This window comes from Diadema setosum, chromosome 15, assembly GCF_964275005.1.
Source record: "Diadema setosum chromosome 15, eeDiaSeto1, whole genome shotgun sequence".
In the NCBI taxonomy this organism is placed as follows: domain Eukaryota; kingdom Metazoa; phylum Echinodermata; class Echinoidea; order Diadematoida; family Diadematidae; genus Diadema; species Diadema setosum.
This window is the reverse complement of record NC_092699.1, coordinates 3,138,554-3,156,214: the sequence shown is the minus strand read 5'-3', so window position 1 is coordinate 3,156,214 and position 17,661 is coordinate 3,138,554. Positions and strand designations below refer to the sequence as shown.

The 17,661-nt window shown below is 37.5% G+C and overlaps 1 protein-coding gene across 1 annotated transcript in view; it reads left to right on the top strand.

The window, feature by feature from the left end:
* Positions 1-17,661, top strand: part of LOC140239170 (exosome complex component 10-like) — a 127,931-nt gene that overhangs the window by 30,928 nt on the left and 79,342 nt on the right. Inside the window, exons 17-18 of the mRNA XM_072319052.1 lie at positions 465-603; positions 6,964-7,160. Of these exons, the coding sequence (XP_072175153.1) occupies positions 465-603; positions 6,964-7,160 (336 nt within the window). The remainder of the gene's footprint in view (positions 1-464; positions 604-6,963; positions 7,161-17,661) is intronic.

The following is a 17,661-nucleotide window of genomic DNA, read 5'->3' as shown; positions in this document are numbered from 1 at the left end:
GTGCATGTAGGAATGCATTTCAGAAACATAATTACAAGTGAGTTCTTTCATAAGTGTGAAATCCCTGTTGATGTGAATGAAATGCGATTGAATTACAATATGACTGTCATGTCTCCATACCTATGTATCGCAGTATTTCTAGAAGACATATTTTTCAAAAGAAAATTGGCTCTCCTTTTGAATTGTAGAAAATGATATCTGAAAGTTGCTTTTTAAATATGGTGTTTCACTCTTGAGGTTTTTCGTAAGTACGAAACTCCCTGTTGATCTGTAAATGAAATGAGATTAACTTACAATACGACTGTAATGTCTCCATACCTTTGTATATGAATATTCTGAGAAGACATACAGCAGTTGAGTGTAGTTTTCATTTAAAGAAGTGGGCCCTACATTGTATTTCTGAATTCAAGAAAATAATATCTGAAAGATGCTTATAGTGTTTTACTCTAATTGCATTTCTCCAGGCCAAAGAGAGTGAGGTCTTTGTTTCCAAGACCAACACTTTCTCTGCTCCCCTCCTGGACCCTCTTGACAGTTTGCTGTACTGTCCCCACGACGATGTCCACGACGAAGGTCAAAGATCGCTGGACAAGTCCAAGCCAGGTAGATTACCAATGATGTGTGTAGTGTTCACAAGTGTAGGATGTTATACAAATAGTATATGGCCACATGTGCAATAGCACGAGATTTTGCACTCGAGTGAAGTATTGGATGCTGTGTGTAGTAAGGCGAGGCCTTGTCGATTGTCTTGTACAGAATGTAAAATCTTGTTCCACGTTGTGAATTAAGACCACTTCCTATATGCAGGAGGTGACATTATCATTGGCTCTGTGGCCTGGGTCCACTAAAAATAGAAGTCGGACGACCAAATATCGAAAGCGGTTATTTTTTGGTAGCTTAATAGGGTTGTACTAAGATTCAAAATGGATTGTTACATGGCTCTTATTTTGGGCCACTACATTTCTTGTTTGATTTACCAAAAATGTCAGATTTAGAGAATTTAGTGACCCAAACGGGCCACTGCGGGAAGAAGAGAAAAAAAAAATTAGTGTAGAACCTTACTATGTATGCTTTTTACAACTCAGATGATAATGGATGTAGTTTAAGTCAAGGCATGAAAAGTAACTAGAACCATCCCTTGGAGCAAGACAAGCCTGCTGACTCCACCTTTCTATGGATCAGCATAAAATTAATCAAAGTGATGAACAGTAAAAATTAACCAGGTTTTTCTGAGTTTCATGACAGAGCACTGTTTTCCATAGGAAATGCACACAAAATCACAAAATTATGCCCATTTTGGGGGGCATGGCTTCATAACAGTACACGCAGCAGTCGCCTATTTGGTCTCAAAACTTGCGCGAGACTTGAAAAAAAAAGTCAAGAAGCCTCATGACGAGGCCGTCTCGCATTGCAGAATTATTGTGTGAAACATAAGGGAGTGGACTGCCATCCCCTTTTAGGATTAGAGGGGAATTCCATCCTAATATTATGTTGCATTATAAAAGAATAAATAATAAAAAGAAGATCACTGAAAATTTTGTGAAAAGAAAAGACACATACAAAAAAATGATATGAACCTGATGAAGTGTAGATAGTATTAACCGTATTAATTATAGTATTATAGTATTAAATGTGTGTTGTAGCAAAAAATATATACTTGTATATATTTTTTCTGTAAAATTATTATTTGAGAAAAATGAGAATTACTGAGATTTGTGTACAACACCTATGCACATGGAGTTGCCAGTTTGTCTTACTCTGTTAACTCTGTCAATTCATAACTCTTTTTGTGTGTCTGATTTTCCCCCAAATTTTTCAATGATCTACTTTTCTGATTTTTCAGTTTTCATACAAAGCAACATAAAATCAGATAATAAAGGGTGTGTACAGGTCTGGTCAAGGTGAGGATTTAACTTATGTCATTAACATTTTGCGAGATATTCAGAAACCACTCTATGAGATGTCAAAGAGCATGCAATTCTAAGGGGTATCAAAAGTTTATATGATGAAAATCGGTTTTGAAATGGCTGAGATATCCAAAAACAAGGTGAAACAAAGAGATCCTAATAAAAGCCGTGGCCTGTCGCCTTTTATCATTTTTACTTCTTTTGATATCTCAGCCATTTGAAAGCCAATTTTCATCAAACAAACATTGAATCCTTCTTAAAATTCCATGCTCTTTCATATTTCGTAAGAGGTTTCTCATTATCTCATTTAGGAATGTTCAAAACATGAATCCCCACCTCAGCCAGTACTGTTATCCTCTAAATGTAATCTGTATTATGAAGTTCACATTTTGACAACTCATACAGTAGTTTCTGTCTGTCATTTTCTCTTTTTGTCCCCGCCGAACGAGTTCGAGCAGGGGACTATGAAACGGGCTCCGTACGTGTGTGTGTGTCCGTCCGTCCGTGCGTCCGTCCGTGCGTCCGTCCGTGCGTCCGTGTGTCCGTGTGTGCGTCCGTGTGTGATCAAAATCTTCAATTTGCTACTTCTCTGTCATTTATGAGCCAATTTTGATTCTGTTTGCTTTATATGATAGCACTACATGGGAGCTTTGAAACTTCTACACAGAATTTCAGTCGTGACCTTTGACCTTGACCTTTGACCTATATTGTACATTTTGCTACAAAATGCTACTCCTTCGCCATTTCTAACCCGATTTCGATTCCGTTTGCTTTATATGATGGCACTAGGTGAGGGCTTCAAAACTTCTACACAGAATTTTGACCTTTGACTTCTTTGACCTATGACCTTGATTTTTGACCTATATTGTACATTTTGCTACAAAATGCTACTCCTTCGCCATTTCTAACCCGATTTCGATTCCGTTTGCTTTATGTGATGGCACTAGGTGAGGGCTTCAAAACTTCTACACAGAATTTTGACCTTTGCCTTCTTTGACCTTTGACCTTGATTTTTGACCTATATTGTACATTTTGCTACAATATGCTACTCCTTTGCCATTTCTAACCCGATTTCGATTCCGTTTGCTTTATGTGGTGGCACTAGGTGAGGGCTTCAAACCTTCTACATAGAATTTTGACCTTTGACTTCTTTGACCTTTGACCTTGATTTTTGACCTATATTGTACATTTTGCTGCAAAATGCTACTCCTTCGCCATTTCTAACCCGATTTCGATTCCGTTTGCTTTATGTGATGGCACTAGGTGAGGGCTTCAAAACGTCACACAGAATTTTGACCTTTGCCTTCTTTGACCTTTGACCTTGATTTTTGACCTACATTTTGCTACAAAATGCTACTCCTTCGCCATTTCTAACCCGATTTCGATTCCGTTTGCTTTATGTGATGGCACTAGGTGAGGGCTTCAAAACTTCTACACAGAATTTTGACCTTTGCCTTCTTTGACCTTTGACCTTGATTTTTGACCTGTATTGTACATTGGCTACAAAATGCTACTCCTTCGCCATTTCTAACCTGATTTCGATTCCGTTTGCTTTATGTGATGGCACTAGGTGAGGGCTTCAAAACGTTACACAGAATTTTGACCTTTGCCTTCTTTGACCTTTGACCTTGATTTTTGACCTGTATTGTACATTGGCTATAAAATGCTACTCCTTTGCCATTTCTAACCCGATTTCGATTCCGTTTACTTTATGTGATGGCACTAGGTGAGGGCTTCAAAACTTTTACACAGAATTTTGACCTTTGACTTCTTTGACCTTTGACCTTGATTTTTTACCTATATTGCACATTTTGCTACAAAATGCTACTTCCGGCGGGGACATATATTACGCACCGCGTAATTTCTACTTTTCCTTGTTCTTTGGGAGTTGGATATATGAAACACTTTTGCATACCCTATCCTTAACCCTATTTTAGCTGGCTTTTTGAGACCAAGTTTTTACCTGGGGGGGGGTGTCAATTTGACCCCCCCCCTTCAGATCTCGGCCGCCGATCATGCGATCGCCGCAAAATTTTGCCTGATCATAGAGCCAGATGTCAACGACAAGATTACATGGTCATACAATAGAAAAGTGGTGATTTTATATTTTTTAATAAATTAATTATGCAAATTTATGCATGAAATCATATTTTCACCTGTAGCTCCATCAAAAAGAATGAAGGATTGCTAAATTTTTGTGTCAGAGTTCCTCAAGACACATCAAACAATTTTCTTGTAAAAAAATAGTGCGATCAAAATCAGTTTGTTATGTTTTTTATTGTTTTTGTTAATTTCTTATGTATTTTACTGTTTCTTCGACCTTTTGTTTTCTATTGTTTTTTGCCAAAATTTGTTGCAGGCACTTTTTCAAGCTTATCTACATTAGAATTGATTATTTTCAAAGTTCAAAAGTTGAAATAATGTAATTTATATCAATTAAACAAAAAAACACAATTTGCATTGGATTTGCACACGAAATCATGAATTTCAGCTGTTTTCGGGTTGACATGCATAACATTGCATAACTTCAGAACGGTGTACCCGGACGTCACAAATTTGGTCTCAAAATATGCAGGAGACTTCAATGAAAAAAGTCATGAAACGACGCGGAAAAATCTTTGCATGTTGCAGAATCGTGGCGTGAATTGTCGAGGGGGTGGGGGGGGGGGAGTCAATTTGACCCCCCCCCCCAGTTAAAATAGGGTTAAAAAGTGGAAATTTTTGTGGTGTTGAAATTTGTGCACTATTCGAGCAACCAGAAACTAGCATAATTTCTGCTTGCCATATGTTCCAGTAATTAGCGTCTTGATTTTGCAGAATTAGAAACACGCAAAATTCATCTTGCTCGCCCTTGTGCGAAAAATTCCCTGTGCAAAAATATCCACTTTTAAAGGTAGGGAATCCCATTTGCATGCCTTAAATGAAGAGTTGTATGTTGAAGAGAGTATCATTTTAGAAGCTCCCATAAAGTATTGAAAGTGGAAGGTAACATTTAGTACATTTTTATTGACCGTTAGATATTGAATGGAATTTTTTTCGGGGCTCACCGTAAATTCCAGTACATTACTAGGCTACCTTTGCAGACCCATGCACTGCATGTGTGTCCATCATGTATATTTTGTGAAGAAAGTTCATCAAAACTTACAAACATTTCTATATACATTCTTGCCACACACTCTATATGTTATTACATCAGCTCTTATACTTTTAGATTTGTGTTTATAGATAAAAAAAACAGAAGACTGCAACAAAAAGGCTTAAGTGTGGCTGACACACAGAACTACTGAGTAGTTGAGTTTTGTGCATTATTCAAATTGTAGATAATTGTTGACTTCCAAATTTCTAAGCAGTGGCCTAAACAAGTCCCCTGAGGTTCATATTTAATGTTTTGCTGCATTTTGGGAGGTCTGTAAAAGGTATCCCCTACCTTCAGAGTATGCTTTCGAGTTATGTGTACAGCTTTTCACATTTTGCAGTGGTTGTGAGGCTACTAGCAGTGTAGTGTAAAACCTTAGTTTCATTTAATGAAAGTGTCAGCACACCCCCTGCTTGCGGTAAAGCAAAGAGTGCACATAGGAAGTGAAAGGCACTATTAAGACTCAAGTGGGGCATCAGTTACACAGGTTAAGTGATTTGACCCACTTTGAATCGATCGCTTTCTTTGAAATATTATTTTACCATTGCAACTCGGCATGAAACCTGATCCAAGAATGGATGAATCCGCAGCACTTTGCATCCAAATAAGCCGGCTGTCCCACAGCTGTGGCATTGTGGGACGGTGGTATAGCGGTGCATAAATCAACACGTCTGTCTCCTTCCTCTTGTACCCTGACTTTAATCCTAGCTGAGGTGCAATAATATGACAGACACAAAGAGCTGGTATATAAAGAAACAACAAGAACAAAAGAAGACAGTGACAATACCTGAGTTAGTTGTGGAATATGACTTTACTGTGAAATTATAACATCCCCATGATAGCAAACACATTGCATATATCCAATATGTGTTCTCTCATGAAATATGACATGACTGATTACAATTTTACACACACACACACACACACACACACACACACACACACAAATTGTGTATGCGCTGATCTAGATTGTTCTCTCTAAATCTGTTTTTAATGGGATCATTTGGTACTGTTGATGTTGTAAACTCAATATTTTTTCATTGCTTTGTTCACTGATATATACTCCATGTAGGCATTGGGCTTTTGCTCATTGATGTAGCATCTAGAACCTTTTCTTCCTTGAAATTTGTCATCGTTGAAACTTCATGTGAAGGATTAAAGTCTTTTCTTTTTATGGCAATTCAGAAGAAAATTAGTTTAGTGAAGTTTTTTGTATAGATCACTGGAGAACTAGTTAGGTCATGCTATCACTCCGTCCAAGTTTGATTGCCACCAAAATCAGCCTTTCTCAAAAACATGTGGAACTCTAAAAATTCCATAACTTTCTTAAATACAATTAGTAAGTTCAGTTCTAATGAAACCTCTACTGTTTGGATAACATTCTCCACTATTCTTGTTAAAGCAGAATGGATCATTGTGTAGAATTGCACTCTATTTGTTTTGTTTTTATTTTTTTAATTTGTCTTTTAAAGGGATTGTACAGTTTTGGTTGAGACCTAATTTCAGGTTTCTAAATTTTTTTTTGTGAGATAATGAGAAACCTCTAATGAAATATGAAAGAGCATGTAATTCTATGAGGAATTCAACATTTATTTGATGAAAATTGGTTTTGAAATGGCTGAGATATCCAAAAAAGAGCAATTCTAATAAAGTGTGGGACCCACAATTTATTACAATTGCTTTGTTTTACTTTGTTTTTGGATGTTTCAGTCATTCCAAACCCGATTTTCATCAAATAAACTTTGAATTTCTCTGAAAATGCTATACTCTGTACTATATCATATGTGTTTTCTTGGTATCTCGCAAAAAGTTAAAAGTCCAATTCTCATCTCCACCAATACTGTACCGTCCCTTTAAATAGTTTTTATTGTTGTATAGCTCTTACTGTGTTAAGTTTTCATGATTGGCTCCTACCTGTAGGTCCCCCAGTCACTGTATCTTCAACCTCGGCTCTTCTTCCCGAGGGGACCACGCCCTCTCGGCCAGCGGTATCTTCTGCCACGCCCACCATCACGTTATTTGACGTGCCGGAGAGTGATGCCAGCCAATCAGAGATGACCGCTGCCCAGAAGAAGGTTCAAGCCATGAAAACATCGTTTGCTAATCCATTTGAAATGGTGAGTGAAACTTGCAGTTTGCCTTTCAAGATAGATTATATTGTCAATTCTCCCTATCGCATTTAGCTGATATCAAGCGATATCACTAAGTGATACCAATATCTGATTGATCGCTTTTGGGAAGTACACTTCCGGTTTTGCGGTTCTGTAAAATGGTACCAAAGATCCTACGTAGTGTAGAATCTTTGATCGTACATTCCTTTCTGGAAATGTCTCGAACAAATACGCAAGTTTGACTTCAGGTCAAAGTGGTCTATCCTGCGAAGCAGACTTTTCCACGCTGTCCGCTGAACTTTGTCTGTTGGGAACCTCACCCATGTCACGTCCTTCATCTATGGATATTTTCCATAATTTTGTCGTTTGGCATCATTGTCCCAGCATTGGGCCGCCTCGCAGAAGAATCCGATTTATCAAAGTAAAGTTACCGATTAGAAAATAACTCTATTATTCGCGAGACTGTAATACAGAATTTGATACGTAGGCCCTATGTGATTACTAGCTGGTACTTCGGCATTCAATGTGCCTGAAAGTGCACATTTACACATCGCGTGTTCATAACCTGAAGTTAGTGTCCTAGGAATCAAAGGTAAAAAAATTAGAGCGCCACACAAGTTCAGATTTGGAGAGCTATATATGATAGGGAGAATTGATCATTGATGTCGCTGCTAGCTGTAGTAGTGTGTAGTCACGTAGCTCTACAAATCACACCTTTCATACCTTGTATTTGATAGATTTTTGAACATCAGTCACTAAAATGCATACTGCATGTATTCACTGTGAGACAGTGAAGTGTGTTGTATAGTATTGGAAAAGTTTTAGAAGTTAACTGAATTCTGGGCTATTGAAATAGTCATTATTTCGTGTGTAGATCAATTAGCAGCCAGAGGTCAAAAGGGGAACACAGGACAAGGTAACTGTACATTATCTGCTGCTGTGCTCTTATCCATCACACAAACATTTACCCCCAACAAAGGCATTTGCTGGATTTGCGAGAAGAGTTTTATGCATTGAAGCTGTTGGAACTACAAGTAGTACATCAAGACGTCAGGGCATTTGATATGCCATGGCTTTGCGTCCTTGCTTATGACGAATCAGATCAGAGCCCCGTTTCATAAAAAGTTGATTTGATAGCAGCTCTGTGTGTGTTGTGTGTATTTGTGACCCTGCATCACAAAACAAACAAAAAGTCGTCAGACATGGATTTTTAGTTAAGTGCAGATTCTGAAAGAGCAGACTCTAAGCTTTAAAATGATGTATAGCTTAAAGGAACTGTACAGTACTGGTTGAGGTGGGGATTCATGTTTTGAACATTCCTTAGTGAGATAATGAAAAGCCTCTTATGAAATATGAAAGAGCATGTAATTTTAAGAAGGATTCAACGTTTATTTGATGAAAATTGGTTTTCAAATGGCTGAGATATCAAAAAAAGTGCTAATAATAAAAGGCGACATGCCACAACTTTATTAGGATCTCTCTCTTTCACCTTGTTTTTGGATATCTCAGCCATTTCAAAACCGATTTTCATTGAATAAACTTTTGATACCCCTTAGAACTGCATGTTCTTTGACATCTCATAGAGTGGTTTCTGAATATCTCGCAAAACGTTAAAAGCTAAATCCTCACCTCGACCAGAACTGTACACACCCTTTAATGGAAATGTACTCTCCTATTCTGTCTAAATATTGGACAGAAAGCACACAGTCTGGAAAAGTGTGAACCGAGAAAAGAGGCTCTGAAGAACAGGGTCTATCTGTCTATTCAAGCGCTATAATCTTTACCAAACCATGCTAGCTGTGCGATGAATGGGACAAAAAACAGGGTGTAAACCACTGCGGCAACAACAATGAAGGGATTATCAGATTAACTTTAAAATGAGCATGCTCTATTAACACATTCTGTCCATGATTAATGCCAACTTTTAAAGCAGTAGCCTTATCCCTTCAAAAGTTATCAGACTTGAAAGTGAAGAGTGTGCAAAGGGTTGAAAAGGGGCTTCTAAGATCTCACTACTCTACAAAAAGAGTTGTAGAAAAACTGCTGAAAATGCACTTCCCCATTCATTTTATGATCCCAAACTTAAGAATAATGTTGAAAAAGGGTGGTTCTTTCAGAAAATATGAAAAACTCAATATTGACTTAGTTGACTCGTTTCACCTTTTTTGAGTCCTCACGTAAAATCAAGGGGTGCAACTTTTTGTTCGTTTTGTGATGCACGGTCACATTTGTGTTTTTAATGCTTTAAATGTTAGACTTTTCCTCTAGGTTGTTTATAATTCTTTCTTATTTTATTTATTTCTAGCCAAATTCAAAGTCTGGAAAAATGAAAATGTCACATTCCTGGCTTAGATGATGAGGATATTGTGTCATTCTTTATGTCTAGAGAAGAAGCTTTTTTTTTTTTTCTGCAAACTTTCAAAAAGTAGATTTCAGTGACAATTTGAGTGAGTACACACACACACACACACACACAAACACAAATACACATGAAAAAAATAACAAAAAATAAAGTTCAGTGTTGATCAATAAGCTAACATTGAATTCTGTGATTCCCTAAAATCATTTGTCAGCATTTTAGATTTGAGGTCTTTGTCATGAATGCCATGCCATAATGTTTTTACTTTTTTTTTGATTGCTGTAAGTCTTTCCAAAATTAATTTTTTTCTGAAGGACATTTTGTTTTGGACTCTTCGTGGAATGTATCAAGGATAAAGTATACTAAAACACAATCTGTAGTAGAAATTTATTCTTTCCTGCAAAATCAAGGAAAAATCTACATTCGTTCTGAGCATGTACAATATGTGTACAAAGAAGTAAAAAACAAAACAAAACATGCAATTAAAAAACAAAAAACCCTCAAACAATGTAGAATGTCATTTTGAGTTAGCATTGTTAAGCTGTTACCTTCTGATCTGATCATCAGTGTTTTCACAAGTTTTGCTGGTTTTATTTTATTTTTTCTCAGGAAACAGTATTACTATCAATATATGTTTGCTGAAAAATGTCATATTGTATTAGTCACTAATGGCACTAAGTGTAATGAAACCTGTAATAAATTTCCTGGCTCAGATATTATTTTGTGTTGAGTTTGTGATAAATGCAGCGATAACAAATACTACCAATGCAACTTCTCACAAATTTCTTGCCTCGTGAAATGGCGATGAGACAAACAGTCTTGTTTGTTTGAAGTGGTGCTTCAAGCTGAATAATTAAACAGAATATAGCTTTTATAAGTACATGTCACCTGAATACCTCTGCCAGATGTACATGACCCATATGAAAGTGAAACAAGTTTCACAATATCAATTTTGACCTCATATTGTTTTGCGGTGAAGAGATAGCTGTTGAGAGATGTTGTTTTCATGGCATTGTTAGTGGGCCTTGCATGAGAGCATTGCACTTTTTGATCATCACTATCTGAAGTAACTATCGGCATGTCAAACTTGATAAAGCAACTTTTGTGGTTACAACTGTGATCACTTGTTTAGTGTACCTGTTTTTCCCCCAGAATAGAATTTGAAGAAAACAAAGGGCATCCGATACAGTAACATGATGAATCACATCATGCTGGTTTAATTTGGAAGTAATTTTTTTTTTTTTTTTTTTTTTTTGGTAAAGAGTTCATGTGATACACTTGTACTTGAGCTGACTGCAGTGAAAAAGCAAACTGATAAATCATGAAGATACACAGGTTTTAATAGATAAGCTTAATTTTGTCAAAGAAAGGTTATCGCCTGAACTGCTGCGTAAGTATGATTATGAAGAATCTGGACAACACTTTTTGTAAAAGTAGAAAATGCTTCTGCAACCTTTTGCATACAAAAATTGCCAATATTCGTGAAATTCACTTATTATTTTGTGGATGAGAGTATTTCTGTATGTACAATTGTATTTCAATGTCCTTAAAATGTTGCATGCTGTGTTAGCATTACTTTAGCGAGTATGGAATTGGCTAGCATTTCCACATTGCAAAATGTTGGGCATTTAGAGTACGCGTATATAATGTCATGGTGAAAATGGAGAGAGTTTGAAATGAGGAGTTTGGTAGGCACAATCTGGTACCATGAACGTTTACATTCAGTGCTTGTTGTGTGTAATGACTGGCATTATGGTCAAAGAGGGGTTGTATATTGAGTGTTGACTTTTCTGAACAGGACCAAGATTAAGACCCGAATGCCATAATGTGAGATCATTCTTTGCTCTCAGTAGTATTTCATCAAGTATTCAGGAATACGTGTACCATACTTGCCAACTAGTAGGATTTTATCAGATTCAGTAAGATTTTTTCTGTAAAAAATAGCAAAATCAGATTTTCTGTCAGAGAAATCAGATTTTAAAAAAATATTTAGATATACCTTTCATGTGTATTTTCTGAAGATTTGACTGAAAGTAAGATTTTTAACTTCAGTTTGCATATAAAATAAGATTTTTGCAATCCATGAGTAAGATATTTCATCTTGAAATGTTAGCAGGTATGGTGTACATCTATAAACTGCTGCATGTTGAATGTAAACTTCATTTTTTCTGTTAATGATTTTATTTCTTCAGCGAAAGTTTTGCTGTTCATGGTGAAATTTTGACCGTCTGAGACAAAGTCTCCTGTTTTCTGACGAGTGCCTGTTTGATATCATTGAACAAGTGTTCTTATTGACTGTATAAAATACAAGGTGTAGTACAAATTTATACTTTACTCCAAAGATATCAGGCTTGCAAAATTTGAATAAGAGGACCCAAAATCATGTGACACATTACAGTGTACATGTGTTTGTGGTTGATGCTGACTTTGAGCTTACTCTGGCAATAGCAACAGGAACAAAATGACTCTGGTCAGTAAAATGTTTAAATCTTGAATTCCAGAAGCCAAGGTTTTCATTTCCAGTGAATATATTGTACCAGTAGCTGATCAAATCTGTCTGTTTTTATCATGTACTGCACTACCAGTGAAGGAGTGAATGGAGACGAATGAATGAATGAATGAATGAATGAATGAATGAATGAATGAATGAATGAATGAGTGAATGAATGAATGAATGAATGAATGAATGAATGAATGAATGAATGAGTGAACGATCAAGAGTAAATGAGTGAATGAATGAAGGGAGAAATAAGTGACTAAATTTAGTGAGTGTATGAAGGAATTAGTGAGTAAATAAGTATTGGTAAGTAAATTAATAAATGACCAACTGAGTGAGTGAGAGTGAGTTAGAGCGAGTGAGTGAGTTCAAACATTTGGAATTTGATTTTGTTTCATCTTTTGACAGCACTGTGCAGTGAGAAGACAACACAAAATTTTAATATCACTTTCATCTGACCAGGGACAAAAAACCCCAACCTTTGATGGCTTAATTGGCAGGATCAGTTGCCCAATTTCCTGAGGGGTTTCCCCCAGTCAAGTGAGCACTTTGGAGAGGAGATCGTTTTTATGTGTGTGCTCTTCATCTAGCATTTATGAAACAACAGGTGTCGGCTCTTTTGAGGAAGCCTTTATTCTAACCACTTTGCAACACAACATCAGAAGCTTGCATTAAATATATACATGACCTATATTGTAGTCTGGTTGTTGCACTGCAGTTATTGTGTAATGGAAGTGCTTCCTAAAAGATTCACAAATTGCCATGGTAACCTTGTCAAGTAGACAGGTTTACTGTGATACTCAAATTTATGCACACCATTATAACAAGAGACCAGTTTATAATTCCACTTTGTGCATGAGCAGAAAAAAGGTCATTTGTACTAACACATAACAGGCATTTTGGTTTGTTAATTTACTGAGATAAGCATCTGTGATGCAATGATTATTAATGTGATCCTTTAAATGGTGCTTGCCAGCACATCCACCTGACAGCAAGAATGGTATTTTGCAGTATAAAAAGAAATAAGCTGTTATTGCGTTCAATACAAAACAATGAAATGGATGCCTGCTAAATTGTCAACTGATGGAGTATTCTGATCACCTGCTCTAAACGCAGGCCCATTCTTTGTTTGAACTTGAATTCCATATATTGTTATGTCGGGCAATCTTATGCATTATGCCGCTCTGTAAACGAGTGAAGTGCCTAACCAACTGAGCAAAAAGAAAGGTCATTTGTACCAATGTGTAATACATGAGCTAATTACGAACTGGCTTATTAACAAACAGCTTGTTAGACAGGCAATGACTGACTATGCCAACTGGATCCCAAGTAATGTATTACAGTAGATCTGTCTAGGCAGAAGGAAAACAGCTGTAGCTTGTAACTGCGTGTTTATAAAAATTATATCCATAAATTTGAATGCATTAAAGTAAGCTGGCCTGTTCCATGACCTTGTGTGTATCTAGACCTCTGCCATTTGTGTATAGTGTGTGTGTTTTATTGCATGCACTTTTAATGTAGACTTTAAAGTTTCAATGTTGCAGTTCTCTATGCCCAATATAAATTTTTTTTTAGTATTGTTTTATGTGATGGCTTTCTTGATTTGAATTATCTAAGGTATTTTAGATTGAGACTTTATCCCAACCATTCCATGCCTGTACGTGTACACACTGCAACAACAAATCACACGGTGGTCAAAATAGATGTTTATTCTTCTGCCCTGAAACTGCGGGGGCATTGTGTTTTGGGGTTTTCTTTACATCTATACAGGTCTACCTATTTTGAAAACACTAACTTACTTGTATGTGTATGTTGACCATGACTGGGCGGCTTTCAAAGTCAGAAGAAATGATGATTCAATGGGTAATGCAAGGAGTCAGGTGCAATGCTTTGTCAATTCATAAATTAACTATGATTTATTGGTGATTACATATATATATTTATATAGACGTTAACATTAAAAAAAACCCAACAACCAGCGCCCAAACCAGACGGGTCTTACTGCCAGCATATAGTGTGGAGTGTGTTGATTTTGGCAAGGATAGGGAACAGATACACTGGTTAGACATTTCTTTGGTTCATGCGAAGTATTTTCATTTGGGGATGAGGTTGTTATAAAATCAAGGTCATGTGCCTTGTTAGTGGGAAGAGCTAATGACCAGTTTGCTGACCTTTCTTGTATTGGTCAAAAAGAGATGACCACCTCTAGTCTTGAGCTGTTAATGATGAGTAGAGCATCGTTAGCATCAGCTGGCCTTGCGTGTGGCAGATGGAATTCTCTGGTGGATAGTTTGCAATGTCTGAAAAAGTAAAGTCTTGAGAGCATTCTGAGTACCATGCCAAGAAATGATGACATGCTGTAGACAAAGAACTTGCAAACGCACAGAATGTATCTAAACTTTAACAAGGCAGTTGGCTTCATATTTCAATCCTTTGATTACAGTCTTGATGGTTGTGGTCAAACGATCAAGAACCATGATTAAGGTGCCACCAAGCATGTAGACCCATCAGCTGCTTACATATCATAGGACATAGGACAGTCATGCTCAATATCAAAATTTTGTATGGGAGACTTAAATTTCACATCGTGGACTGCCCTGTTATTGTTCAAACAAGAAAATGTATTTCGGCTATTGACATAGAATATAAGGTCTTTCTAGTGGGAAGAAAAAACAAAGCAAAAATGTGATCCGCCACGACAAAAGGATCTGAAAGTCACAGATGGCTGAGCCAAGAAAATCAAATTTGAACTCACATCATCAAAATCTGTCAAAACCACCAAATTTCTGTTTGTGGCATAACCTTGTAGTCTAATGTTTTGTCTATCATCTGCCGAAATCCAGAAGCTAAATGGCCAAAGGAAAGGAAAGAAAGTAGCGTTTTTCTGGGCCGTGCTTTTCTGACTTTCAACAAAACAGAAACGTGTCCAAAGATTTGGATTTAGCGCTATAGATAGACTCCACCCCTACTGTAGCAATGAGGGAGTGGTCTTATTGGTCAGTGTGTGGCATCCTGATTTATACTTATTGGTCATGCGTAGACTGCTGGCACTCAGCTTGAATGAGCGTCACTGAGGTTGCTAGGAGCATACCATCTATTGTCAAGAGGTGAAAACTGTCTTACCTCCCCTCGATCACGATTGCGTTGGAAAGAAAACTTTGAAGGCGGTTTTCTCAAAATGTCGATTTCCAAGACCACTCAACATGGTCTCATAAAATCATCAGTATCTCCGCAACAGAGTAGTCTTCTCAGTCATGTTATATGAAATTAAAGCGGAAGAGCAAGGGAATACTGCCATGTTGTAGAAAATCGACCTCCCCGTCTTTTGGATCCTTTTGTTGTAGTAGGTCACAAATAAACTTCCAAATCTTAATGATCTACAGACACTTGTTCTGGGTTGTCATTCATTCCTAAAACTGATTAGGTCATTGTATTAATATGTGATGGATTTGTTCTTTGTCTTTTAAATATGCACATAGTAAATGTGTGTGTGTGTGTGTGCGTGTGTGTGTGTGTGTGTGTGTGTGTGTGTGTTTTGCATGTACTTCAGTAGGTATGTACGTATGTACTTACGGTATGTTCTACATATATGTTGATTGTAACGTACCAAGTCATCTGTAGTCAGCTAATTTTTTTTATTCATTCTCCCTCTTGATTTTTAATACTGAAATTTTGTTTTCTCTCCCAAGCAAAGTAACTCTGTTTGTCTACTGTTCAGTTAAATCTGTTCATAGGTAGAAATACATTGCACATGTGTAATCATTTTTTGTCCCCGCCAAACGAGTTCGAGCAGGGGACTATGAAACGGGCTCCGTACGTGTGTGTGTCTGTGTGTGTGTCCGTCCGTGCGTCCGTGTGTGATCAAAATGTTCAATTTGCTACTTCTCTGTCATTTATGAGCCAATTTTGACTCTGTTTGCTTTATATGATAGCACTACATGGGAACTTTGAAACTTCTACACAGAATTTCAGTTGTGACCTTTGACCTTGACCTTTGACCTGTATTGTACATTTTGCTACAAAATGCTACTCCTTCGCCATTTCTAGCCCGATTTCGATTCCGTTTGCTTTATGTGATGGCACTAGGTGAGGGCTTCAAAACTTCTACACAGAAATTTGACCTTTGACTTCTTTGACCTTTGACCTTGACCTTTGACCTATATTGTACATTTTGCTACAAAATGCTACTCCTTCGCCATTTCTAACCCGATTTTGATTCCGTTTGCTTTATGTGATGGCACTAGGTGAGGGCTTCAAAACTTCTACACAGAATTTTGACCTTTGACTTCTTTGACCTTTGACCTTGATTATACCCCCGCCAAACGAAGTTTGAAGGTGGTATATAGGAATCAGCGGACGGTCGGGCGGTCGGTCGGTCGGGCGGTCGGTCGGGCGGTCGGTCGGGCGGTCGGTCCGTTGCAAATCTTGCGTCGCGAACTACTTCCTCAGTTTTCAACCGATTCCCATAAAACTTGGCACAGATGTGTGCCTTGGGTTGTAGATGTGCAAGACATATTTTTTGACAGTACCCAAAAGTACGTTGCCATGGTAACGGCATATTATGGGCAAAAATGGGTACAAATCTTGCGTCGCGAACTCCTCCCACAGTTTTTGATCAATTTTTATGAAATTAGGTACAGATGTTCATCTGAATATGTTAATGTGCAAGACACATATTTCCGCAGTGGCAAAAAGTGCGTTGCCATGGTAACGGCATGTTATTGGTAAAATATAGGGCAAAATGCTTCATGGCAAAACTGCTTCATCAGTGTTCTTCCAATTCTCATGGAATTCATATTGAATGTTTGTCTTAGGATATAGATCAGCATGACACATTTCTTGACAGTGACAAAAAGTATGTTGCCATGGTAACAGCTCACATATTATGAGCCAAAATGATGGAAAATTTTGTGTGGCAAACTACTTCCTCAGTTTTTGCCCAATTTCCATGAAACTTGGTACAGATGTGTGCCTTTGGTTGTAGATGTGCAAGACGCATTTTTCGACAGTACCCGAAAGTACGTTGCCATGGTAACGGCATATTAATGGCAGAAGATCAAGGAAAGATCTTGCGGATTTAACTACTTCCTCAGTTTTTTGACCAAAGCTTATGAAATGTTGTTTTGACCAAAGCTTATGAAATGTTGTTTGGCGGGGGTATAACCAGTCGCTGTAGCGACATTTCTAGTTTTTGACCTGTATTGTATATTGGCTACAAAATGCTACTTCCGGCGGGGACATATATTAGGCCAAGTAAAAAAAGAAACCAGTTTCTCTTCCTCGTGCGCATCGATTTTGGCCGCCGCATCGATTTTTTTACTATTTACTATTTTCAAAATGGCGCTGAAAATACCAAGAAATTCATAATTTTCGTCCCAGCCCGCTCCCCGCCCGCATCGATTTTCAGTTGCCGCATCGACTTATTTGATATTTTACTATTTTTTCGGCCGCTGAAAAAAAAAAATCGATTTTTCACCTACCAATCGTGATGTCTCATTTCTAATTACGCCTTGCGTCCTTTACTTAGCTGTAGTACAGTTGTAGCTTCTGTAGTGCGTATGTAATAACGCATGCATTTCACACTGCGAGCTCGGCAAGAAGGCAGGAATGACCCACGTACAAAGCAGTTGAACTGTAGTTGGATGGGCGCG